The sequence below is a fragment of the Podarcis muralis genome, chromosome 1 (genome assembly GCF_964188315.1).
Source record: "Podarcis muralis chromosome 1, rPodMur119.hap1.1, whole genome shotgun sequence".
NCBI classification, from domain to species: domain Eukaryota; kingdom Metazoa; phylum Chordata; class Lepidosauria; order Squamata; family Lacertidae; genus Podarcis; species Podarcis muralis.
This window is the reverse complement of record NC_135655.1, coordinates 110,261,344-110,288,347: the sequence shown is the minus strand read 5'-3', so window position 1 is coordinate 110,288,347 and position 27,004 is coordinate 110,261,344. Positions and strand designations below refer to the sequence as shown.

The 27,004-nt window shown below is 42.1% G+C and overlaps 1 protein-coding gene and 1 long non-coding RNA gene across 2 annotated transcripts; one reads left to right on the top strand and one right to left on the bottom strand.

The window, feature by feature from the left end:
- Window positions 1–1,294: 1,294 nt before the first annotated feature.
- Window positions 1,295–12,542, top strand: ZC3H15 (zinc finger CCCH-type containing 15). Its single transcript, XM_028747978.2, has 10 exons — window positions 1,295–1,625; window positions 4,120–4,221; window positions 4,921–5,032; window positions 5,135–5,287; window positions 6,401–6,492; window positions 8,003–8,185; window positions 8,864–9,010; window positions 9,148–9,249; window positions 9,863–9,989; window positions 11,792–12,542. Exons 1-10 carry the CDS (start codon window positions 1,542–1,544, stop codon window positions 11,983–11,985), a joined length of 1,296 nt encoding a protein of 431 aa, XP_028603811.1. The 5' UTR covers window positions 1,295–1,541; the 3' UTR covers window positions 11,986–12,542.
- Window positions 9,987–26,911, bottom strand: LOC144324931 (uncharacterized). The gene is made up of 3 exons (XR_013390239.1): window positions 26,675–26,911; window positions 16,530–16,597; window positions 9,987–11,301 (listed from the first exon to the last, which is right to left on the bottom strand). It is a non-coding gene; the product is annotated as an uncharacterized LOC144324931 (long non-coding RNA).
- Window positions 26,912–27,004: the final 93 nt, after the last annotated feature.

The following is a 27,004-nucleotide window of genomic DNA, read 5'->3' as shown; positions in this document are numbered from 1 at the left end:
ACCCCTGCTCTAGTGATTTAGAGACAGAGTGCTTTTCTTTGCCAGCCCACTCAGTTTCCATACTGTCAAAGGACCTATTCTAAGATGCACACTCCTGCACTGGATTCAGACCCACAACACCAGAGGCGCCACACAAACGAGAACGTGTAGCCTGAACCATGTAGCTACGCTTTTTGAAGGGAGCAATGTGTTGCTCCAAAGAAAGGTCCTTGTCATTTATACAAATGGCCACAAGGTGTCAGCTGTTTGTAACTTTAAAGGGGAAATCTGCATTAACCTATAGCCAGAAAAAGGCAAACACACGCAGCACAATTCTATGCATACATGTAGTAAGCACCACTAAACAGGGAATCGTGGGCGTAGCCAGGATTTAAGCTACGCACCTATCTGTCATCATCCTGTCTGGCTCTGTCTAGCAGATTCTAAATGAAATGTCTCATTAACTGTTGTTTTAAATTACTTTCTTTTGACCCTGTGCTCAGAAAAAACTGTCAAAATCTTTCTACAATGTATACTTTTAGTTAAGTATTTTTTTTTTTTACTTATTTACTTGATTTAGGGGGGGGGGGACACTTGCCTCCCTGCCACACCCATGACTGGGATGACTGCCACCTCGAACGTAGAACAAAGGGGGGGTTGCGCCGTGTGCGTATTTCACCAAAATATTAATTTTCTGCTTCTCTCTGTCACACCATCCTTCAAAACTTTGGTGGCTATTGGATTCCATTAACCTTGTCAAAGATAGGATAGCAGCAGCTGCAGCAGCAGCAGACGACGCATCCCTTGTGAAGCTGGATCTGCTGCCCCTGCGAGCCCTGCCGCCTGAAGCAGCCGCCTCATCTTGCCTCAGGACGTTTTCAGAACGCTTTAGGAGGGCCGAAGTCATACTTTTAATAAAGAAGGCTTCCAGATATTTTGCTGTCCTTAACACAAGCGAGGGACAGAGGCGCGACGAACGTTACAAGCAGTTGACCACCTCAGACTAACAGCCTCTGAGGAGAAGCACTCCGAACCTTTCCCCCTCCCCTTTACCCGGCGAAACCGAACCCTCAACGGAAACCTAAGCCCCGCCCCCGTGACGCAATCGCACGCCGCGGGAGGGTTCTCTGGCGGGTGGGGCTTAACTAAGCTCCGCCCTTTGCCTTGTCCTGTCAGGGTTTCGCAATGCACTGTGGGAGCGAGGCGATGAGCGTCGAGAGCGGCGGCGGGCCGGGGAGGGAAAGGCTCTTGCGCGCGTGCGCGCTCTCTCTGGTCACGTTCGGCTTTTCCTCGTCTCTTCCCGTTCCCATAATGCTCTGCCGCTTCCGTCACTGACGGCTTGTCGCAAACGCGAAGCCCTCGTTCTGCCGGTGGTGGATTCCATCAGTCTCCCCTCACAGCTTGCCCGCCGCCGCCACCACCCCCAGCCGAGCCCCCCTCCCCTCCGCTTGGCGTTTAAGCAAAGGCGTGGGGGTCGCTTTTGCTTCTGGGCCTCGGCGGCGTCTTCTTCCCTTCCCCCCCACCCGTTCTCTTCCCTCCTCTTCCTCCCCCCCCCTTCCGAAATGCCCCCCAAAAAACAGGCACCGGCAGCATCGGGGGCGGGTAACAAAAAGGCAGATCAGAAAAAGAAGGAGAAGATCATCGAGGTGAGACAATTTAGGCCCAATTATCGTGGGGGGGGGGTCAAGCTCTGTTTTGGGGCTGTACCACTAAGGACTGTAGGGAAAGCTTTTTAACAGCGTGGCCTCCAAACCTACCCAATGTGTACCCTGCATGTAGAAAGCTAACATTTTAGGAAGGGGGGAAGTTTCAGCTCATGTCATTTCTCCCAGACATGTTCTGGGGTGGTGGGTGTTTTCGTCTAGAGAACCAATAAACCAGGAGGTCCCCCCCCCCCAATTTGTGTTCTGATTTTGTGCGATCCAGACAAAGAGGTAGGCAACTTTTAGCAGGGTAGTGAAGATGCCACCTCTCTGTAATTACCTGCTTCGCTTTCCTTGGCTGGACTTGGCACCCAGTACAGGTTTCGAAGGCTACACTGATTCTGGTCCTGAGCTGAGTCCAAGATCCTCAGGTGGCGTCATAAATTAGTATTGCCATTCCTGTTTATGTGCTCTCCGCTCCTGTTTAATTATTACAAGGCTTTAAAGCAGGGCTGGGGAACATGTGGCCTTCCAGATGTTGATGTATTATCACTCCTGTCATCCCTAACCTTTGGTCAGATTGGCTTGGGCTGATGGGAATTGGGAGTCCCCACAGAATCAGGAAGGCCCACAGCTTAGCCACCTGTTTTAAAGAAGCTATAGGTACTGGATATCTCTCCAACTTTGGAGTAATGCACAGGACTATATGCCTCATATTTTTCTATCAGTACTATTTTTCAGAGGGTATATTTCAGTATTATTTTGAAAGTGGCATGGTAATAAATAAAAAGGCTGAGCCCAGGCATTTGTTTCTAATGCCTGAACTTAACTTCCTTCCATAGGTAAAGGTAAAGGGACCCCTGACCATTAGGTCCAGTCATGGCCGACTCTGGGGTTGCAGCGCTCATCTCGCTTTATTGGCCGAGGGAGCCAGCATGACTAAGCCGCTTCTGGTGAACCAGAGCAGCGCACAGAAAGTGTCCATGCACTTCCTTCTATAGTCAGGTCATTGATTCATCTAGTCTGGTATTGTTTACATTGGTTGGCAGCTGCACTTTTAATGAGGCCTTTCCTAGCCCTACATATTTGCCAGGGATTGAACTTGGACCCTTTCTCATGCAAGTCATACAAAACATGTACTCTGTACACTGAACTATGGTGGTAAAATTCCTACACATCATTATTATGGGAAAGGCTTCCAAATTCCTGATCAAAGGGTCATGTTTTCAGGTGGATAAGCCCTCCAGCATCTCTTCAAAAAAGTAAAGTACTGAAAGATACAAAACAATTTGTAATGGTGGGATTAAGAGAGCTGTGTGCATTTTGGAGTAAAACAACTTAGTCTGGTTTATTACTGAGTGATCATGTTTAAACTAATCAGAGTCATTGATAACCCTGTTGGGTTTCTACTTCTGAGTGAACATGCATTGGTATGGAATTGTAATGCTAATAACCATATGGTGATACCCCTTGGTAGGACTCTAAACCAGATGAAATATTGGAGTCAGGCTGATAGATAGATTTTGAACCAAAACAAAAATGTTCCTTGATATTATTAATATAATAGTATGATAAAATAAGACTGTTCTTTAGACTTTAACCCTGACATTCAAATAATTTAACCAGTACACATGACACACCATATTAAGTTATGACAGTGTTAGAAGTGAAAGGTGAATTGCTATGTTACTTTGCCTAAATATGATCCACATGATGTACATCTTTTAAAACTTTTAGATGAAAAGTGTTGGTTCTTTTAACACTGGAGCAATTTCAATTGCAAAAAAACTTTCTTTTTTGAATGAATAGGTATTCCTGTTTAGCAGTTCAACAGAGATGAATTCAAAGAGAAAAGGCCATATATGTTATATGGGGCAAAATTAATATTGTAGAAAATTCGAAATTATAATTATAAATGTACTGCTATTACAGTAGCAATTGGGACCATGTTACAGAATTTTGTGCCCAAATCAGTTGTATATTGTTGTCAGTAACGTCCTCTGCATGCAGAATATTTTGCTTCCATTTTAATTGGTCATCTAAACATGGTTATTGTAATTCTATATTGTAGTTTGTTCTAATCCATGAACTCAGAAACCTTTAAGTTCTTTTAAAAAGAATTATCACAGTCCCATAGTAAAATTTCTGGATAACTGGGTAGGCTCACCCTCCTTTATTTGCATAGCTCTATTGAATCATCAGATTTTATCACTGAAGAGAATATTAGATACACATTGCAAGACAGATGCATATGATTTAAACTGACCTGTAAAGAGCCTTCATGGGAGATTTATACTAGAATTGGTGGTTTTTGTCACTAGATAGCAGTTAAAATGTATTTATTTTCTAACAGAGTTAAAAGCAAAAAGGTTTATTTTGAGTTTTAAGTGTTTGACTAAACAGATGTGCACTAAAAGTGAATGAGTGTTAAACTACATTTTCTACACATTGAAAAATCATGCTAGCTAATAACATTCCTACAAACCTTTCAAATTAGGACAAAACCTTTGGCTTGAAGAATAAGAAAGGAGCGAAACAACAAAAGTTTATCAAGGCTGTGACCCATCAAGTTAAGTTCGGTCAGCAAAACCCACGGCAGGTAAGTAAATGTTTACTTGGCTTCACTGTTCTCTCTTTGCACTTGTTATAATGTGATTGCTTTTTCTATTATGTTGCATCATAGGAGTGTGGAGCTGTCAGAAGATGAGACAATTAAGTTAGGTCCTTCTTTGTTGGATAAATTTGTGTTAGGGGGCAGCCATTATGCTTATGGATGTATTGTGAGATTAGGCCATACTCACAGCAGAAAAAGAGGTGATGGGCTATAGATAGCCCTTGGGCTACATGGAACAGTTCAAAATATATTAATGTGTCTTTTAAAAATTTTTATTATATTTATTTATGTCTCGCCTGTTTCCCAGACTGGGACTCAATGTGGTTTACAGATGAAATAGAAAAAATGAAAAACAAAGAAAGAATAATTGAAAAGTAATTAAATACGTGTACAATTAATATATAATATCTGTATGAAAATAGATAACAACAATAAAATGACAAAATATGGTTAGTTAAAAATGAAAGAAAATGCTTTCAAACTCCTCACAGCTGCATCAGAGAGGAGAGGGAAACACACAAGCCTATGTTATGCACAGGCTTGTTCCGCTTATAATGTCTGGAAAAAGGCCATTATGAATTATGTTTTATGGATATTGTATCATGCACTTTGTCTTAAGAGTTGTGGTATGCACTTATGCACTCCCGGTGGTCTTGTAAATACCTGTTCTGTGTGTTGTTTTAGGCTGGTCAAGCAGAAGGTGACAAGAAACTAAAGAAAGATGATAAGAAGAAAGAATTACAGGAGCTGAATGAGCTTTTCAAACCTGTGGTTGCCGCACAGAAAATCAGTAAAGGCAAGCTTTCTTTGGATGACTTCCATTTTCCTGCCTCAGTGCATCTCAGATTTATGTATTACTTGATCTGGAAAGCTACTAAATAATCAGCATATGTTGCAGGTGCCGATCCAAAATCAGTAGTCTGTGCTTTCTTCAAGCAAGGGCAATGCACAAAAGGGGACAAGTGCAAATTTTCTCATGACTTGACTTTGGAGAGAAAGTGTGAAAAGAGAAGTGTTTACATTGATGCCAGAGATGAAGATCTTGAAAAGGGTAGGCTACTTCTTGAAAATTGCTGACAAATTGTTTTTCTGTTGTAGTTTTTAGAACAAATCATGTCTTTGAGGAAGTAGATATAAATGCAAGTCTAAATAGGTGGTTCTTCTCTTCATTGGATTTTCATACACACTTATGTAAAGGATGAATTACCTGCATTTCTACAGATTCACTGTGGTCTGTGCTTTCAATTTTTATAAGCATTTAAACCAGGGTTAAAATTGGTTAAAATGAAGAAATGCAGCTCTTTGATCTGGGATGGTGACTCTCCAGCCCATGAGCCAATCTTGTCGTGCCAGGGGGTCCATCTTGGGATTTTTCCCCCCCTTTGCAAACAGCAAATAGGCTTTAAAACAATTCTATACTGGTTTTGGAAGTCTCAACAGGTGGGAGTTCAAAGTGCAGCATCAGCTGGCATAGTGATGTCATAGCAGCTGCATTCATCTGTCACATTTGGCCCACCAGGATGTGAGGAGAGTGATCTGGCCCAGTGGCCAGAAAATGTTCCCAGCCCCTGTCCTAGATAATGGTCTCTCTTGGCACTGTCTCGTGCTTTTACTCTGGAAGAATGAATGTAAAATAAGAGAACTGCAGATTGATCAGTGGCTATATTTACAAACATAGCCCTTAGGAAAAGACTCCTGTGAACATGCTTCAGCATAATTCAGATGCAATGCTAAATTATGGTTTGGTGTTACATGAACAAACCTGTGCAGACTTTGGACTCGTGCACCCAACCCCTTCCTCTGGTTTGGCTAAGAGGAGCAGTTTGGAAGCTTTTCTTTTTTTTTTCCCACTTCACAAGAGTTGGTACTTACTAGTTAGTTGGTTTTGATACCTGAACCCGGTTTTCTAAGGTAATTATTTTGATCTTTCCTTGAATTCTTTCATTACTCTTGTTGCTTCATCCAAATGTTTCCCTATTTCTCTTCATCTCAGTCCTGCCTCCTTTGCACTTTTGATTCCTTCTGGCTTACATCTTTTTATATGCCTCTTGCAGTTTAAACACAAAGGTAGAATTCAAATATTTATATAGGAGAGCTTTGCTGGTGGCGTTGAACAAGCTTAGTCCTTCCCTTGTATAATGAAATGTTTTGCTTCTATATGTAGACACAATGGATAACTGGGATGAAAAGAAACTGGAGGAGGTAGTGAACAAGAAGCATGGTGAAGCTGAAAAGAAGAAACCCAAAACCCAAATAGTATGTCTGTCTTGTTTTGTATTGGAATACCTAGTTTAAATCTTATGTATTACATACCTCATTTTTAGCAGTGGGGAAAAACAGTTTATAAAATGACAGGATATTTTTATTGTGTGACTTGTGGCTGAAAATAAGCTGTGATGCAAATAAGCTGAATTATTGAAAAAATACTATGGCAACAGCTTGAACTTTTAAGGACAAAATAGCTCAGGGACCACCTGGTGACATTATATGATAATGCCAAGGTACAATAAACAATACTAAATAGAATGAGAAGCAGCTCAGAGATGCAATTACTTTATGTAGTTATTAGTACAATATAGGTAAAATCAAGTCCATAATAATTACAAGTACTCTTGTTTTGAAATTATACTATTTACTAGTGTTGATAAAAACCTTATGTGTGATAATTAGTTGATTCAGCAAATGAGTCTGGAAGTCCAGTTTTATAACCCATTACTATTAAATTTGAGTATTGGGGGCTGGGGGGCCTGTGTTATGTTGTAAATAAAATTCCAATAAAAATTAAAATAAATAAATAAATTTGAGTTATAAGGTGTAATTGCTGTTCACTGTATAGTACAATGACATATAGATGGCAATTCTGTGGTGTCACAAAATTATTTCATAGACTGTAATCTCAAACTTGATTTTATTTAAAAGTAGATATTCACCGTAACCTGCAAATCAAAGAACAATGATTGAAACATGATACTACTTTCCTAGGTAAAAATTGTTCCATGGAGGTCTTATTCTTCCAAATCAAGATAAATGTATACTTTTTTGAAGTTTTGACTAAAGGTAACCATTAAACCAGAGAGCTAGCCAGAGTGGTAAGGAATGCTGCTCTATACATTCTAAGCCCAGCTGAATGTACAGACTCCTTAGTGGGGTTTTTTCTGAATTTGCTGCCAAAGTCAAGAGAACTTAACATTTCTCTGTATTGTGCCAGATTCTGCTATGTAACCACTGCATTCAGTCATGATTGATTTATACATGTCATACATTTAGGGGTTCTGGAAGAAATTCAGTGTCACACTAAGGTAATAGTTCCATCAGAGCAAGCATTTCAATTTGCCAGACAGAATGATCCCCCTCTCCTTCCATTACATGCTGTTGCAGGGGTTATATCAGTCCCATTATGGGGGGATGCAGTAGGGAGGAGGAATGTTTGTGCCCCATTGCAAAAGCTGAAGTTATACAAAATTTCCACTTATAGGACTCATTGATTGAATCTCACTCACTGCATCTGATAACTTTAAAAATAGGTACAATTGCTGAGTGAATGTAGATTTAATTATCATACTATGGTAACTTCATCCACTGTGTAGTGCAGCGTTTCCCAAACTTGGGTCTCCAGCCATTTCTGGACTACAGCTCCCATCATCCCAAGCTAGCAGGACCAGTGGTTTGGCATAGACACCTGGTTTGGTGACCAAAGCCTAAGAGTCATTCTGCCTGTTGTATCTATAAAATGAAGGCAATGTGTGATAATAAATGTTCCATGCAGGTCTGCAAGTATTTCCTCGATGCTATTGAAAACAATAAATACGGATGGTTTTGGGTCTGTCCTGGTGGAGGAGACAACTGTATGTACCGCCATGCGCTCCCTCCTGGCTTCGTACTCAAGAAGGACAAGAAGAAAGAAGAAAAGGAAGAAGAAATTTCTTTAGAAGACCTAATAGAAAAAGAGGTGACGTTGTAGTCATTTTCTCTATAAAAATACAGTAGTTTGTCACTTTGATGTTGTGAGGTTATTTTAGCAATGAGGAGTCTTTAGTTAACTGGATTTTTGTATACCTGAGCCTTAATATGGACACTTTTTTAAGGCTTATTTCAGTAAAATTTGGCAATTTCTATCTATAATTGGAGTAGAATTATTGGATTACAGCAGATTTTTTTGTAATACTCTAGTTAGGTTTAAAAAAAATCAATTTCTGCAACATCAGGAATCAGTACTGATTTCCTGCCTCCAAGGGACAGCTATGTTTACTTTTTAAAAAATGTGTTCATATATTCAAACTGAATACAGTGTAGCACTTCATGTTAAATATCTGATTACTAATGAATGTGGCTTGCCATGTACCTGGAAAATGTTTACTCAGAGAAGAACAATTATGGGTATTAGTGCATCATCTAGTCTTTTTGACATTAGGTAATTCTTTATTCTGGCTGTATTTCATGTTTACTAGTTCCTTGTAGGCTCAGAGGAAACTATGAGAACAATAATGGAGATTTGCTGAGATTCATAGAACAAAAGCTTCTGCAGAAGGACTGTATTTAATTGCTTTAAGGCTTTTTCTTAATGTACTGTAGAGAAAAAAATGAATCTTCTAAAAGCGTGCTCAGTTAATAATGTTTTCTCTTACAGCGTGCAGCCTTAGGAGCAAATGTTACTAAAATTACTTTAGAGTCTTTTCTGGCATGGAAGAAAAGGAAAAGACAAGAAAAAATTAATAAGGCTGAGCAAGATATGGAAAGAAGAAAAGCAGACTTTAAGGCTGGCAAAGCACTGGTGGTAAGTTCTGTGTAGCCTGATCTGTAACATTAAAGTCATGTAATGACACACAGGCAAACATTTTTCAGTGAAGCGAAATGTTCCGAACTCTCAAATGCGTATTACTGTTTCATATTGTGCTCTTTCTCTGTGACTAGATCAGTGGGCGTGAAGTGTTTGAGTTCCGGCCAGAGCTGGTCGATGCAGATGATGAAGAAGCAGATGACACTCGTTATATTCAAGGAACAGGTGAAGATGAGGTAAAGGAGATGCAAGAGGATTGTATGCAATCTCAAGACAACCAAAGAATAACTTTATTTCCATGGTTGAGGAACTTACATAATGAACTGTAGCATTATTAGGGACCACTATGTACCAGGTAGGGGACGCGGGTGGCGCTGTGGGTAAAAGCCTCAGCGCCTAGGGCTTGCCGATCTAAAGGTCGGCGGTTCGAATCCCCGTGACGGGGTGCGCTCCCGTTGTTCGGTCCCAGCGCCTGCCAACCTAGCAGTTCGAAAGCACCCCTGGGCGCAAGTAGATAAATAGGGACCGCTTACTAGCGGGAAGGTAAACAGCGTTTCCGTGTGCGGCTCTGGCTCGCCAGAGCAGCGATGTCACACTGGCCACGTGACCCGGAAGTGTCTCCGGACAGCGCTGGCCCCCGGCCTCTTGAGTGAGATGGGCGCACAACCCTAGAGTCTGTCAAGACTGGCCCGTACGGGCAGGGGTACCTTTACCTTTACCTTTATGTACCAGGTGCCTTTGGATCACAGAATGATCTACTGTGGCTCAGCTGCACTGAATGCAGTGGGACTTAAAGCTTACACTGATTCTGCTGTAAGTAAAATTAAAATAACTTTTTTCCCCTTTCAGGTTGATGAACAGGGGGATGTAAATGATGTGGACTTGAACCTGTACGTTCCAAAAGCCGTAGATGAGACTGGAATTACAGTAGCAAGTCTGGAACGATTTAGCACATACACTTCGGCTGAAAAAGATGGTAAGATTTGTGTGTTCTGTGTTCTTAAGATCTGCAGTAGTATTTAAACTTTGAAAGGTTATTGATATGTTCGGGATTTTAATTGATATATTCAGGATTGTAGTCAATGAAGCTGCCCTGTTTATGCAAGAACTTGCCCTTGCGCATCGGAATGGCCTTTCCATTCCTTCCCCACACTCCCTCTGATCCCTTCTAGGGGTTCCCCCAACTCACCAGAGCAGATTTGGGAGCAGAGGGAATTCCATTGTTAAAGTGGAAGTCCTTGGCACAAATGGAATTCCGTTACTGGATTCAGCCTTTCATGCATGGGTGTAGGCAGGGGAGACAGCTGCCCCCCCTAAATCGAGAAAATCAATAAAAAAATACTTATTTAACTGAGGTTTTGCCCCCTCCAGCATAAATCCTGGCTATGCCCATGCTTTAATGTTTCGTGCCACAGTGTGTGACTCCTATGTTTTTAATTTATCCTTGCAGTTTGTATATGGAATAGATTGCAAAACATTAACTTGGGTAGGTGGTTCTCTTTTAAAAAGTTACTTATGTATCTTTCCTGTACACGGACATGTATAATGATATATAACATTGTATCCATTATGACCCATCCAGCTCTCTATATAGTGGAATATGGATTGTGTAATAATAATAATAACAATAATGGTTGTGGTGATGATTATGATAATTTTTTAAAAAATCTATACCCTTCCCATCTGGCTGGTATCCATTACCAGCATGAAAATTAAATTTCATCTTTGTAACGATAATGTCACTCATTTCCCCATTCCCCTCCTGTCCATTTCTCATTCTTTCTGAAATCTTCAGGATAGAGACTATGGGAAAATGCATTGGCATATTTAATATCCATTTTCTAGCTCTTGCTGTGGTTTTCTTTGGAACACATTATTTCTAAAGCTGCTAAAATTGTATAGTCACTATACACATATTAAAAAGAGAACATTACTGGCCTACAAGTTTGGAATCTAAAAGACATGAGAAAAAGGGGTGGGGATGATAGGGAGAGGAAAACAAGCAGGCATCAACTATTATTATTATTATTATTAATCATTATTATTTCTACCCCACCCATCTGGCTGGGTTTTCCCAGCCACTCTGGGCGGCTCCCAACAGAATTTAAAACACAATAAAACATCAAACATTGAAAACTTCCCTAAACAGGGCTGCCTTCAGATGTCTTCTAAAAGTCAGATAGTTGTTTATTTCCTTGACATCTGACGGAAGGGTGTTCCACAAGGCGGGAGCCACCATCGAGAAGGCCTGGTCACATAGTTCTTAAAATGACAAGCTTGAATGGAAACTGTTCAGAAAGAGGAGAAACTAAATTACCAACTGATCTTTAAACCGGGTCTATGGAGAGAGGCCTGATGTTCCTTTGCCCTCTGCTACCATTAGGAAAAAGCAAAACAAACAAAAAATCACAGAACAAAAATAAGGGTGGTTTGCTCACTCTGGGAAGTATCTAACAAAGTACTTCGATTAGCACACAAACTTCCAGCTATGCAATGGAACTTCTCCTTCCTCTCCCTTCCCCACAGACTCCCTAAATCTGTTTTGGGGTTTCCCCCACTCCTTGAGCACATTTAGGGAGGGCACAAATGTTTGATTGCACAAATGGAATTCCTAGCGCTAATAGAATTCCTTCATTGGAATCCAATATATATTTTTCAGATACATCAGCCTCACTTTCTAGAGTTGTGTAGCCAATTTTCTTAGCCTGCTTAACATCAGCAGGAAAAATAGGTTGCTGTGTTTAAATGGTACATGGTACAAATTCTTTTCACTTTCAGATAACAAGTTGAGTGAAGCTTCTGGAGGTGGACTGGAGAATGGAGAACAAAGTGATTTGGAAGCTGACAGCGACATGGAAGGCACCCAGGAAAATGGAGTAATTGATGCAGTCCCAGTCGATGAAAATCTTTTTACTGGCGAGGATTTGGAAGAACTAGAAGAAGAACTAAACACACTTGATTTAGAGGAATGAACAAGCAGCACATGAATTTAAAACTACTTGACAACGTTAATACTATCTCCATTCTTATGTGGAGTGCTCTTGGTTCCTCACATGATTCTGGAAAAAAAAACATTAAACAGAAATATCTTTCCCCCCAATTTTTTCCTGATTCAGTCTTAACCAGCTTAATAAACTTCCCAGATAGTACACTGAGAAAGAACTCTCTTAATGTACAATGACGTAATGAAATCCCCGCCAAAAGTAGGAAGTCGATCACAACTTTTCCAGGATGTGTGAAGGGGCGTGTTGCTACCAAGTCCAGGAAGAGGTCAAGAATTTCTTCAGTAGAACTGCATTTGAAATAAGTATTTTGAGTGATTAAGTTTGTGCTACAATACTGTAAGTCGAAGTGATAACAGGTTGAAATGGCTGTGTTCTTAAAAGTGCTGGAATTGCTTTTGATTATTTGACCAAACAAGATACCTAAGGTAGAGATTCATAAAATCACACAAGTATGGTCCCTGCTTCTAAATTTTAAAGTTAATCCACCAAGGTGTAAATAAAGACTATCTGGTTAAAAAAACAAACCATGTTGGTTCTACATTAGTGTATATGCATGTTTTGCAAATATGCAGTAGACCTAAACAAAAGCACTTCTGCAAGTATGATTAATTGCAGTTTAAAGTGTAATTTATAGATTGCCTCTGTGTGAAAAGGCTTCTTCTTCTGCCTGCTGAAAAATCCCAGTATATGCAAAATGTACTTGCCATGACTTCATCATTCTTTCTGGTTTTCAGGCATATCCATTTGTATGTAGTGTAATTTTTGTGAGATTTGGGAATTAGTAGTACTGGAATTCTGCTTTCAGCAATCAAAGCAGGAGATTCCTGCATTCTTTGGACTACAGAGCCAAATGGATTTAAATTTAGCTGTACTGTTGAACAGACAAATAACATATTACAGTGATATTTTTAAAAAATGTCTTAGCCCAGGTAGTTCAACATTAAATACAGCAACTCACTTTGCATTTTTTGTAGCAAAGTTTAGAAGTTTTTCTGGCAGAATAGCTTGCAAACCAGTGATGTGGAGAGAGCTTTCAGACAAATGTTACATTTCATGCGGCACAGACCTCTGGCTTAGAATGTGAATATACCCTCGTTCATTTCAAAAGTGTTTTTAGTCCCATATTTTAGTACGAATGGGATATGTTGCTATATGACCCAAGTACTAAAATCTAGAAATTCTAGATAGATTTTTTTTAAAAATGGAAAATTACCGGTACTTGGAAGGGATATTGTGAACACTGGAAACTGAAAATGCCTTGACTAATCTGTCCAGCTGGTGAGAAGTAATGCTTCATCCAGTACTGGGAGGGAAAGTTAAAACATAATGCTAAATAAGATAATGCTGAAGATTGATTTGTAGAACTGAATGTCACTGGACTAGCCATCAAAGTTCATAGAACCTTCCCAGCCTGTGGCTGGATTAAAATAGAAAAACTTGGATCAGCCTATACCTAAGTGGGATCTGTAGGGTTGCTTATATATTTTATGTGTACTTTATTTTTCACCGTCTCCTTCATTGCTCACTTTTTTTCATGCAGACCTCTTATTGAGTTGAGATTCATTTGAATCACAATGTCTTGCTTATCTGCCTTAATTTTTCCAGAACCAAGTAGAGTTGTGGGCTTCTGTTTGTCATACATCCTGCTTTTTATTTTTTAAAAAGGACTTGAATTATTTTTTTTAGCACTGCAGTATGCTTGTTTTCAAGGAAAATGAAGAGTAAATGTTGAGCATCTTGATGTTATTCTCTTTTTCAAAAGTTTGGAAAACTTTCCTCTCTAAAATGTAGACTGAAGATTAAACAGCAGACCCAGCCATTTTCAGTTGTGGCTAATGTGACCTGCTTATTTTTGAAGTAGCATTACTATGCCAAACAAACCTTAATAAGACACATTCTTTGATTCCTCTATCCTGAAAGTGGGTTAGCCTTTTGAATTGTAGTGGATGATTGTGTTTATACTTGTGCTATTATTTTCCAAAAGACATTGAATAACTTTGTATTCAAGTTCAGTTATAGTGAAGGAAAAGACAAGATCATGTTGAGATTGAATCCTCTGTTTAATTGCAGTGTGCAGTGAACCACATGGAGAAAACGCATCTAGATCATATAACATGGGAATTCTTGTAAATCAGTGGCTCTGCAGCTCTTAATTTTCTCATGTACCTTGTGTTATGAAATGTTCTCTTCCAGAACTATAACATGTTTCCTGACTAAATATTCATTTCAGCCATATTCCTGCACTTGGCAGTGTTTTGTAAAATTATAAATAGCCTTGGTTGAAAGATGACTCCCCCCAAATTTCTTACTAAGTAATATGGTACAAGACAGATTAAACTGGGGGAAGTCTCACAAAATTTTAGAGTAGTTGAAATTTCTACACGTAGTTTAGCAAAATAGTGGCTTTCAAATTTTCATGGTTTGCTAGATTTTGTGTTCCCCCTACTTCAACTGAGGCTGAGGTGTTCCCACTGTTCCTCTGCAGTTGTAAACTTGATTGCCACTAATGATATTTTCATTAAGGGATCCCTGAGAAGTTTGCTAAGTACTCCAGGATTCCCTGAAATATAGTTAGGAAACCACTGTAATAGTCATCTTTTCATATGCGTCCAAAACTGTAGGGACGGGGGATCCCAAACTTACGGTAATCTAGTCAGGTGGTATGGTGTGGTATATCTTTCTAGTCATGTTATAGTCATGACTTTGCTTTGTGGCCCTTAACTTTGTGTTTGGTTGTTTTCTAGAGATCACTGAATTTTTAACCGTGCCTAGAAATGTTTTGTCCCAAGTGGATAATTGGGAGCTCTAGTTTGATCATTCCTAAATTGTAGGATGGTATCCCCGTCAGGTTTGAAATGAACGAAGAGTGGGTGTAAAGACCCTTAGACGCAGCATGTCTTACCTACCACCCAAAGTCCTGGATAGTCCGCAGTGGACACAGCTGTGCTTAAACGATTTTTGTAGGCCTGGGGAGAGGAAACTCCAGCTGTTCCCATTATCCTTGACCATTGACCAAGCAGCCTGAGGCTGCTGGGAGTTGGAATCTGGGGGAATCACAGGTTCCTCACCCTTAGATACTCATGGAGATGATTGACACTTGGGGAGTGGGGGGCAGAAGGTGTAAACTTGGAAAGGGAGCTGAGCTGGAAAAGTTTGAAAATTCTGCCTTACTTTGTTACAAAGGGGTGAGAGAACCTTACAGATGTTGGTCATCTGTATGAGATCTGTAAAGGAACAGCACTTTGCCTACATTTTTCACTTGAAAAGGTGAGTGAAATATCCTCTATTTTTGTACATAGTGTGTGATGTAGGAATCATTTACATCCTGCCTAGCATATTTACTCTTGAATGTGTGTATGTATATTGAGTGGGACGGTCCACCAGTGATCACGATTGGGGAGGTGGCTACTAAAAGAATTCCTATCCTTCAGCACTGAAATCAGTGCATACTTTTGCCTGGGAAGTAAACATGCTTACATGGGTTTAAAAATTGAAAATTGTGATTTTGTAGTCCTCTGTCGATGGAGTTAAGGCAAGGTCTGAATTCAGTGTAGCCCTTTGCTGTGTGGTCTTGCACGTTCACATACTTGTAATAAGGGAGATCCAAAGAATATTATTCACTAGTGAGGGTACTACTCAAATACAGAGCACAACTTAAAACACTTGGTGTCTTAGAATAAGTATTGCCTAGCTACTGTGCAGATCTAGTACATCAGCAAATGGATGCCTTTTGTGACGAGAGAACCAGCTGTTACCTTTATTTAAAACCCTGTTTAAGTGCTCCCATAAGGTGTTTTTTCCAGTTAACTGATGGGCATTGCTGGCAGGTGGTGATGTATATTAAAATAGTTGAAATGGAAATCAGTGAGCCTACAAAATTGCCATTTCACCATCTTCTCAAATTTTCACAGCCCTCTAGTGGCTATCGTGGCTCATTTACCAGAAGTAATGTATTTAATATTAACTCTGGAAGTATATACTCGATTCTGAGCGAACTAGGCTCTCTTGGCATATTTTGCAACCTACAATAAATTAGGCCAAAGATATTTGGGAAACAAGTTACCCACCCCATGTACTGTATTGGCCCAAATATAAGCTGCACCCGAATATAAGCCACACCTTTAAAATTCAAAAAAGACAATACCTGAATATAAGCTGCTCCCTTAAAATTCCGCAGGCACTCACACCCATTCCGTTTTACTGTATGTCTGTTTCAGCAGCGATATCGTAAAAGCCAATTTTTGTAAGGCCGCGAATTTAAGCCGCACTTTAACTTTTCAGGGTCAGAATTTGGTAAAAAAAAGTGAGGCTTATATTCAGGCCAATACGGTATATACTGCATATGCAGAGCCAAGATATGTGCAGGAAAACCTTCACCCCATAAGCAGCACACATTTCCCAGTTAGAAAGAGAGATGTATCCAAACTACAATTCTGTTGTTCGTCTCACTTTAATAACCACCAGGTTTGCATACCCTGTTCTGTTATAAATGCTTTCTTTAGTTTAATTACCTGCTGGTCATTGTGCTGGCATCCAAGAAATGAGCTGTTTCCTATGTTTGTTGCTTCTGCTGTTAATGCTGTGAACCATTAATGAAATGCAGGAGAGCGTGATGTTGAATGCTCATAGACTTGTAGATTTCCTCCTCTGCTCTCAGTCATGTTATGTTATTATCAGAGTGGAAAGTACCCACAGCACCAATCAGATGCTTCTTTCCCATCCCTGCCCCTTAAAGGGAAACTAACCCTGTGAGCCTATACACTGGTACCTCAGGTTACATACACTTCAGGTTACAGACTCCGCTAACCCAGAAAAAATACCTCAGGTTAAGAACTTCGCTTCAAGATGAGAACAGAAATCGTGCTCCGGTGGCACGGCAGCAGTGGGAGGCCCCATTAGCTAAAGTGGTGCTTCAGGTTAAGAACGGACCTCCGGAACGAATTAAGTACGTAACCGGAGGTACCACTGTATAGTTTTACCAAAGAGGAGTTTGAAGCTTCATGTACACATGAGGAGATTTAAGTCTAGATCCTTGTGCATTTGTTTTACCCCATGCAGTCAAATGTGCTAGCAGTTTTTTTGTTGCACCATCCTTTTCAGGCTCTACCATATTATCAACTATTAAATTGTAACCTGCCCCAGGACTCCTATGATGAAGAGTGAGTAAGCAATCTTATAAATAAATAACTTTCGTCTGAGTATAATCCAATGCGCCTTTGAATTGTAGGTTGCATGCTTTCTTGAAGTGACACACATGCACATGGCTACCAGCCCCTTTTAGAAGGGACCACTTTTGTGGGTTCATCCCATAGTGCAGGGATGGCATACCTCAGGACCAGAAACTGAATGCTCCTCTTGTCTGGCCTTTGGAGGTCTCAGTCTACACTCTCCCCAGCCCTCCTTCATAACTTCCTTGAGTGTTTTTGTCTGTCTGGAATGTGTCATTGTTGTCTGATCATGCCTCTTGCTCAGAGGTGGCCTGTCTTGTTTCGCCACCGGAGGCAAAAATGGATTGGGCCACCCTACCACCACCACTTCCATTTTGCACCGGAGCACTCCTCCTTGCCAAACTTGGCAAGAGTGAGGGGGCGTTCTGCAAAGCCCCTTGACGCTCGTCTCTGCCCCAGAGGCAGGGAAGACAAGCGGAAACGCCTTGCGCCAGAACAACCCCCTCTCACTGACTTTGGCAAGAGGAGGACATTCCACCACCGGTGGCAGAAGCAGTGGGGCTTCACCCTGCCTCATCAGTGAGCCGGCTCTGCTCTCACTTGGCTGGATAGAAAGGTGTGGGTGTACAGAAATCATGGGTCATGCATGGCTTTTTTTATCTAGTGACCATTGTAGAGCAACCAACCAAACTCAGTAGGAACATTTGAGTTAAAAAAGAAAGAAAAGCTCAAAGCCAATGACAACTTGCCCTGTTGTTGTTATCACAAAAGTGCTGTAACTGGCTGTAGATAACATGGGTTTAGTCTTGCGGTGAGTGAACAAGTACTCCTTGAGGTAGGCATGTATATCCTGCTGTGGCATTATGGTTCTGGAACTGCAAATGTGGAAACAAAGCTAATCCCATTTAAGATGCTGTTTCTATCCTTTAATCTGTTCAAAATTACGATGCTAAACTGCAAGAAAACAGCAGCATTGACTGGTGACAAAATTTTAGAAAACAGAATTACTGGTTAGAGTCAAATGAGTAAAGGCAGATGTAATCCAGAAACGGAAAACAAAAAGGGATTCTTCCAGCTTTGCCATCTGCATACCAGACTGGTTCAGCCACCAGTCATGTCTCTTTTCCCATGTTAAAGGAAGCATGCCTTGCCTTTAACAAATCAATGTGTGTTTTAAAGCATCTCATGTACATTTCAACTTTGATAACCCTGACCTTTATTTTTTAAATAGGCAAAACTAATTGCCAAAGGCCCGCTGCTATAATGCAATACGTAGCCACTTAAAAAATAAAGATGCTAGACAATTTCCTCCAGCATCAATTGTATTTTAAAGGCTGATTGGCGCATGGATTCTCTGCTAAAAATACAGCCAAGTAAATGCAAGTGGGGCTATCCCATTGATCATTGGAGGGGAAAGTATTGTGGATGAATTAGGAAATTTATCTGCTATAGCAACTAGAGTGCTGCCCTTATATGTAGTTCTAGTCTAAAGCAGCCGAATGTTGTTTTGTGTGAACCTTATGTCTGCATGAAATTACCTACATCTGGACAGCAAAGAAATCAATGCATGTACATAACTGTATGTATGTTCCATAATGTGCAAGCTGGAAAGAAGGTAAGTATACATGCCATTTCCATGGGTACTGATAGGTGGGAACTTCAAGCTCCACTTGCTTGGGGATGGATTTTCCCTCCCTCACACTTTTTTTAAAAAAGAGAGGAAAGAAGTATATGTGTTTTTGCTGTCTAAGATGTAATCAATGGTGTGTGCATGAATGTAATAGGCTGTGCTATGCATTTGAGGGGTGTTCTTAACAAGCCAGAATTAATCGGGAAAAGGGATAAATGTGGGAACAGTTAACATGGCTCTCAGTTGCTATGTATTCACTAACTTCAATTCACTAACCAAGAAACAGGCCACAAAACATTTCTCACTCATTAAAATTATGCGTTTTGATTTGGATCTCCTCTCTGCTTGTCACATTCATCACATTCCAAGATAATCCAGAAGAAGGAAAGAATATATCCCATGTTCTAATAAATAACTTGTGAAATATACAAGGTTACTAGAAGCAAGCCGTTTTCTGTCGGCAACTGAGAACTTTGTACAGCAAAAAGAACTTGGACATCCGCAAATATTTTTACTCTTGGAATGGATGCTGGCTGTTCATGTATCATTCCGTTGCTATTTTTATACACATATAGGAAAATGCCTAATTTTTTCTTAATGCATTTTTTGACATCTGCAAAATAGTTCCTAAGGGGGGAAATGTTTGTTAAGGGGCAGGTCTTCTGAGCATCATTGTTCCATTTTAGAGGCTGGTGGGCTTCCATGTGAGTCTGACTGTGCCTGGCCCTAGTTGGTGGCAAAGTTCTGGTGAGTCATTTATTCATTAGAACAGAGGAAGGAGGAAGGGCGAGACACCATTGATTCTTATCAATATAGAGATTGAGCAGAAACTGAAACGAGCTTTCTGCTCAAGCAACTAACCCTTTAGGTCTGCTTCTTGAACTATATATTGCTTTTCCATAGACCAACCTGATGTCCTACAGCTTTTGGACTACAGCTCCTGTAATCACTCACCATTGGTTATGCTGATGGGAGCTGTAGTCCAAGACATCAGGGCTGGCATAGACCATTGACACTTTGGCAGCCAGGCAGTTCTATTTACCTTCCATGTGTGGCAACTATAAATATTTGGGGAGGGCTGTCAAAAAATCAACATGTGTTGAAATCTGTAGGAGACCCTTGAGCTTATAGTCTAAGCTGCTCTTCCAGTCAGCTTTGCTGAGTGCCCATCTCTCCCACTACCATTCACTGTCTCCCCAGGTTGGTAGAGGTGGCAAGCCTTCCCAGAGTCTCAGTAGAGCATATTCCCACACAAGCCATCAGAATCATTTCAGTGCTGGGGGATTCTGGAACGAGTCCCTCCGTTCCCACCACCAATGAGAGAATATGCTTTGCCATGGCCCCCAGAGGCACCTGCCACCACTGCTAAGGCCCACATCTTTTCCTTGCCCTCTCTAGGTCTGGAGAACAGGGTGGCAGCACGTCCAGGATCAAGGTGTGAGTAGGTCCCCGTTTGCTTCCTTGTTGCTTGCAAGTATTCAAAAGGGGGCCCCTGGTTTTATAAGGGCTTGTGGCTTCACTCGTTACAACTGTCATAAATGAATAACTACGAAGAATGAGCTGCATCAGTTTGGGCATCAATTAGGAAACCCCCTAAACCCTTTGGTCTCTGCTTTTAATCCATGAGCTCAATTGTGCCTTCATGCCTGTGCCATCTATGAATCAGACTGCTGGCCTCAAAGAAACCCTGAGTTACCAGAAACCATGCCGTCTCCAGAGTAAACACTGCCAGGGCTTTGGTTTTCATTTTAATCACCCTCCCATAGAGGCTGCTTAATCAGATTAATGCTGAAGCCTCACTTTTGCTGAGTTCTGGGCCTCCCCACTCAACCACTCAGGGTCTTTTCCTTTCCTTTAGCAATCTGAAGGGGAGAAATGCTTTCGGTGGATTTGCTCAGTGATGCTGTCTGAACCCACCACAAGCTAATGTCGTTCAAGAATCTGGAGCCTGAACCGTCTTTTAGCACCGCAAAACCACCTCTGGTTTTCTAATAAGTTTTCCCCTATTTAATGAATTTATTGCAAGCTGCTTTTTGAGAACATGCTGCACAAAAGCAGCTTTAAAACAAAGATATAAAACTGCCTCCCCACCATCTCTTTAAGATGCATCTATCAATGTCTATTGAGGGACTCGGGTGGCGCTGTGGGTTAAACCACAGAGCCTAGGATGTGCCAATCAGAAGGTCAGCGGTTCGAATCCCCGCGACAGGGTGAGCTCCCGTTGCTCTGTCCCTGCTCCTGCCCACCTAGCAGTTCGAAAGCACATCAAAGTGCAAGTAGATAAATAGGTACCACTCCGACGGGAAGGTAAATGGCGTTTCCGTGCGGTGCTCTGGTTCGCCAGAAGCAGCTTAGTCATGCTGGCCACATGACCCGGAAACTACGCCGGCTCCCTCGGCCAGTAAAGCGAGATGAGTGCCGCAACCCCAGAGTCGGCCACGACTGGACCTAATGGTCAGGGGTCCCTTTACCTTTACCTATCAATGTCTATTAGTCCTGACAGCTGTATACGACCACCATAACATTAGGAAGTTGCCTGAGATTCTACACTGACTTGGAAGCAGGTGGCCAGGGTTTCAGACAGACTTTCCAAGCCCTTCCTTCCTCATGGGCATGAAACCTTTATCAACCTCCCAAGGAAAACATGCCAGCGGTGGGTGAGGTTAGGGGCAAAGGGGAGCTGAGGGAAGAGGATGCAAAGGTTAACTTTGTGCTGTAGGTTAGTTTCTACACACACCCCTCTCTACGCTCCCTCCATGCAAGAGGAATTCTCAGAGTCCCATGAGAGTCAGGCAATTACAACAGCATGGACCACTCAGTCAGTAATCTAAGGCATTGATTCTGTTCTTTGGCTAGCAGCAGACTGGTTGTCTGTAGGTTCTGAAGGTTCTAGGCAATTCGGAGGTAGTTTTCAGTGAAGACGACTGTGGAGATTTGAGTTTAGCCCTGTTTTGGGAAGTTTTCAATGGATGACATTTTATGATGTTTTTATATGTGCTGGAAGCCACCTAGGGTGGCTGCGGAAACCCAGCCAGATGAGCGGGGTATAAAAAATAAAATTATTATTATTACTATTAAGAAAAGTGGTTCTGAAGGAGTTTCTCTCCCATGCCCATGCCTGAAGAAGTTTCTCTCCCATGCCCATGCCTGTGTAGGCCTGACTTAAGACAGACAAAGCTATGTTTTTTTTCTCCTGTTCCTGTTCAATTGACTTCAGTAACGTGTTTACAGTTTATTCTCTCTCTGGACTTTTGTATGCGCTATTCCTGTCACTCTGCACAGAGGGCTGATGAAAGGTAGACTTTTTAGGACCTGACAGAGAAACTTGGGGAGCTGCATATGCCCTCCCCTAGGCCTGAGGCTTCCCAACAGTGTCTGGATAGGCACTTAGAGATTTAACCTGGGACCTGCAGAAGCAGCATCACAACATTTGCTGGGGGATCCTGAGTAGTGATGTGCTATTGCTCTTACTTCCTGCTAGCAGGTATCCCAGACATATCTGGTTGGCTACCGTGGGAATACATTACTGGACTAGGTATGGCACTCAGAACCAGCACTCGGTTAGTCGTCTTTAAGATGCACAAGCCTTTTTTTGTTTCAGTCAGGACAGGTTTTCTTCTCCCACCTGTTTGAAGAGATTAGCATTTAGGCTATACAGCCCCAAGGCAGAAGGAACCGCAGCTTCGGCAGGATGTAGTTATTTACTGACTGCCTTTATAGACTGCCTTTCAGCCGTAACAGCTCCCAAGGCAATTTTACAATTAAAAAGCAGCAACACAGTTCCTGTGTAAAGAATAAAAAGTGAACCATCTTACAAAGCCATGCCCTCACTTCATATGATATTGCCCGAATCCAGGTGCAGAATCAGAGCGTAGCAGGACCCATGAAAAACAGTGCTCAGGGCCCAGAAAGATGTGGCACAATGGGTCAGTGCATCTGGCTGTTAACCAGGAGGTTGCTGGTTTGAGCCCACTCAGAATTCCTCCATTGTAGGGGGTTGGACTAGATGACCCTCAGGGTCCCTTCCAACTCTACAATGCTATGTCAAACCCCTAGCCGTAACATGCCAGGCTACGGCTACCCATTTGCCAGTCCGTTAAGACCAAGGGTTTGGAATGTCTTGATCATTTTAATGTATGCTGCCATGATATTCTTACGAGTTGGCAGTTTACACATATCATAATAAATAATGAAATCCAAACCACCATGAAAAAAGAGTTTCATAAATGGGTGTTTTTATCAATGGAAAACGCAGGTGGGATTCAGCATTGTGCTATTGCAGGCATCCCATCTTCACAAGCATATATTTGGTGGGCAACTGGGCATGAAAGGAAATAGCATTAATTGCAGGCTGTGTACTGCTTAAAACAGGTTCTGTGTTGAAGAAGAGTTTGGATTTGATATCCCGCTTTATCACTACCCGAAGGAGTCTCAAAGTGGCTAACATTCTCCTTTCCCTTCCTCCCCCACAACAAACACTCTGTGAGGTGAGTGGGGCTGAGAGACTTCAAAGAAGTGTGACTGGCCCAAGGTCACCCAGCAGCTGCATGTGGAGGAGCGGAGACGCGAACCCGGTTCCCCAGATTACGAGTCCACCGCTCTTAACCACTACACCACACTGGCTCCCAAGTATTCTTGTGGCCCACTTGGTATGAGGGGTTGAACTGCCCTGCTGTAGATGATGATCGTACTCCAGCTCCCATCAGCCCTGGCCAGCATGACAAATAGTCTAGATCAGATGATGGGAACTGAAGTCTGACAACACCTGGAGGGGCACACGGCTTCCCCACCCCAGTATAAAAGGTTATTCATATTTCTCTGAAATCCAGTAATGAATCTTCCAGCTAGGGGAAGACAGAGATTTAAATACAAAGGCTTGGTTATAACCACATTGACTTGTTTTCCCCTCTAAAACATTGCTTTGCTATAATCAAAGCCCACCTCTCCTCAGGAGCATCATCTCAGGTTTCGGGGGTTGAGAAAATCAAACCAGCGTGGAAAGAGAAGATTGAAGCTGGCTAGGAAGGCCTTCTCTTGGCTAGAGATTCAATATTACATAGTTTATAAAAAGAAGAAGAAAGCAAAGCAGTGTTTTAAAAGACAATTAAATATTAATCCCATTCTATTTAATGTACAGTGTGGTGACCTTAAACCACTGTGCTCAAATTAGATTAGATTAATTTGTACTGAGACATTTGGCTGTCACAAAACAAAACTTTAATAGGATAAAAGTTCACAAGGGAACATCACTAGAAGTTAACTTGGGCCCCAAAGGACTAAAGCATAAGCAAACTTAAAACACCAAATTTCCCTGGCTAATCACAACATGCCTCTTTAAAAAAGAAAACAAAATGTTCCGCTGCAGTGCTCATATAATGGGACATGACAAAAGTGGACTACATAAGGGTTCTTTTTTTATGAAGGACTGCATCTGATGAAGTGGGCTTTAGTCTATGAAAACTTGAGCCGCAATAAGGCTGCAATCCTGGAAGTAACCCATACTGAACTCAGTGGGATTTACTTTTGAGAAAGCATGCATGGGAGATCTGTTAGGCCCCATCTGCACTATGCACTTAAAACAATTTCATACCACTTGGAACAAGTCACAGGTTCCCCCAAAGAATATTGGGACCTATAGTTTATTAAGAGATTCCTATTCCTCTCACGTGGGACGCAGGTGGTGCTGTGGGTTAAATCACAGAGCCTAGGACTTGCTGATCAGAAGGTTGGTGGTTCGAATCCCCGTGACGGGGTGAGCTCCCGTTGCTCGGTCCCTGCTCTTGCCAACCTAGCAGTTTGAAAGCACGTCAAAGTGCAAGTAGATGAATAGGTACCGCTCCGGCGGGAAGGTAAACGGCGTTTCTGTGCGTTGCTCTGGTTCACCAGAAGCGGCTTAGTCATGCTGGCCACATGACCCGGAAACTGTACGCCGGCTCCCTCGGCCAGTAAAGCGAGATGAGCGCTGCAACCCCAGAGTCGTCCGTGACTGGACCTAATGGTCAGGGGTCCCTTTACCTTTATTCCTCTCTCAGAATGGTTTAACAGTCAATCTCTCTTCTCAGAGAACTCTGGGAATTGTAGCACTCAGAGGGGAATAAGAATCTCCTAGAAACTCTCAGCATCCTTAACAAATGACAGCCCCCAGAATTATTTGAGGGAAGCCTTGACAGTTTGAAGTGGTATGCTGTTTTCAATGTACACCGCAGATGGGGCCTTATAGTCTTAAAGGTACAAGACTTTTTTTTTGCTACAGCTGTGCAACATAGTCACTGATCTTGCTTCTTTTTTTGAATAGCTAGAACAACATTACGACATACCAAATAAAAGCCTCCTCTCCTTAAGCCTGCCCTTAATTGCCACTTTCGGATGGGTATCTGAGCCTAACACCAAAAAACAAGAGCATGCCGGCCCATTTTTGTTTACCATCTGGAATCTGATTCTAGAGTTGTTCATTTTGCAGCTGTACCCAAACACTGAGGAAGCAAAATCAGAAGTACAATGTTTTCGACTTCTAGGCGAGATAAGGGTTTTGTTCACCAGAACTCCACTTAGCCACAAGTCGTTCTCGTCTATTCAACCTAAAATTAGTGTTTGTAATCCTTTGTTAGCCGTAGATCAATCAGATTTAGTCATTCATTCCAAAAGGCAGGAATTGTTTTGCAGCTGAATGTAATACATTATCTTGTTGGCCTGCGACCATTCCTCTTTAGTCATATTACAAACTTGTTAGGGTACACTCACATCCTTACCTTTCCTAGTTCTGGTGCCCTTGGGGATTTTTTTTTTTTTAAATTGTAGGGGGGGAGGCACATTTCCATATAAGGATGTGTAGCTACACCCTGAATATGTCTAGACAGCTGGAGGGTTGGGTTGCTGGGGTTTTTTTTTGCAAGGCCTGTAGGGACTGAAGTCCATACAGTAAATGACTCTGTGACTTCCTTTTCTTTGAGATGACTCAGCGTGGTAGGAGGCAGTTTGCTGACTTGGCAAAACAACTGCCTTAATTAACTCAGTTGCTGCCCTTCTGACACACATCAAAACACAAGGAGGAAACAAATATTACGGAAGGATTCTTTTTTTTAATCCAACAATGGTGGGAGTATGAGGAAGAGGGATAATAAACCCAGTAATAATTAACCAGCTACGTTTTCTTCAGGTCTAGGGTTTTTTCTGCTCAGTTCACTTTTCAATAAACAGGATGCTAAACAACTACTTGATGGGAGACAGTAGCGTAGCGTGGGGGGTGCAGGGGGGGGCCGGGCGCACCGGGCGCAACATCTGGGGTTAGGGCAAATCCATGGGTTAGGGGGCGCAAATCCACAGGTTAGGGGGCGCAAATCCACAGGTTAGGGGGCGCAAATCCACGGGTTAGGGGGCGCATATTACTTGCCTTGCCCCGGGTGCTGACAACCCATGCTACGCCGCTGGGGTACAATCAAAAAATTCTTTTTGATTCAGCCTTTAGACTGTGAAACTGAATATGTCCCGGTTCAGAAGTAGCAATCCTGGTCCAGCAAATTCAGAGTAGCCAAGATGAAGAAGAACACAGGCTTCCTACAACTTTCATTAGTTGAGTAAGTAAAGGAAACATGGATTCCTGGTTTGTTTTCCCCAGATAAGCCAGGACAAAGAACAAACTAAGAACAAACCTTCATTACAGAGTGAGACAAACCAGAGCCTTGGTTCAGATACAATGCGAAGTGAAACCATGGTTTAGAGCAGCAATACAACCAGGGGATGAGCAAAACGGTGCCCGTTTTTACTGTGGGTACCCATTCACTCACCCATTCATGCTTAACTAAGGGACCCTCCGTCCACAGCCATGTTGCCCCCCGCCAAGATTTCCTGTTAACCGCACCTGACTGCTAGAACCCCCATTTTACAGGTGGGCATGCTGAGGCCCAGCTCGGTTCGCCTTGTAGTGCCGGCCCGTTTTCCAGGAAATGATTCGGCGCTCTCGGTGCCTACCCAGCCTGATCGTGCACTCGCTCCGCGGTCAGCAGGAGCCGAGGCTCTCCCGCCTCCGGCCGGACCGAAGAGAGAGCAACCCCTGCGAGAGACCAAGGCCGCCTCGCACTCAAGCGCACGCCCGCTCCTCCTCCTCTCCAGACAGTCACATGATGGCGATGATCCGCCTTTCGCTCTCTCCTTGCCCGGCCCCCTTGGAGCGATGGGGGCGGTTCGACGG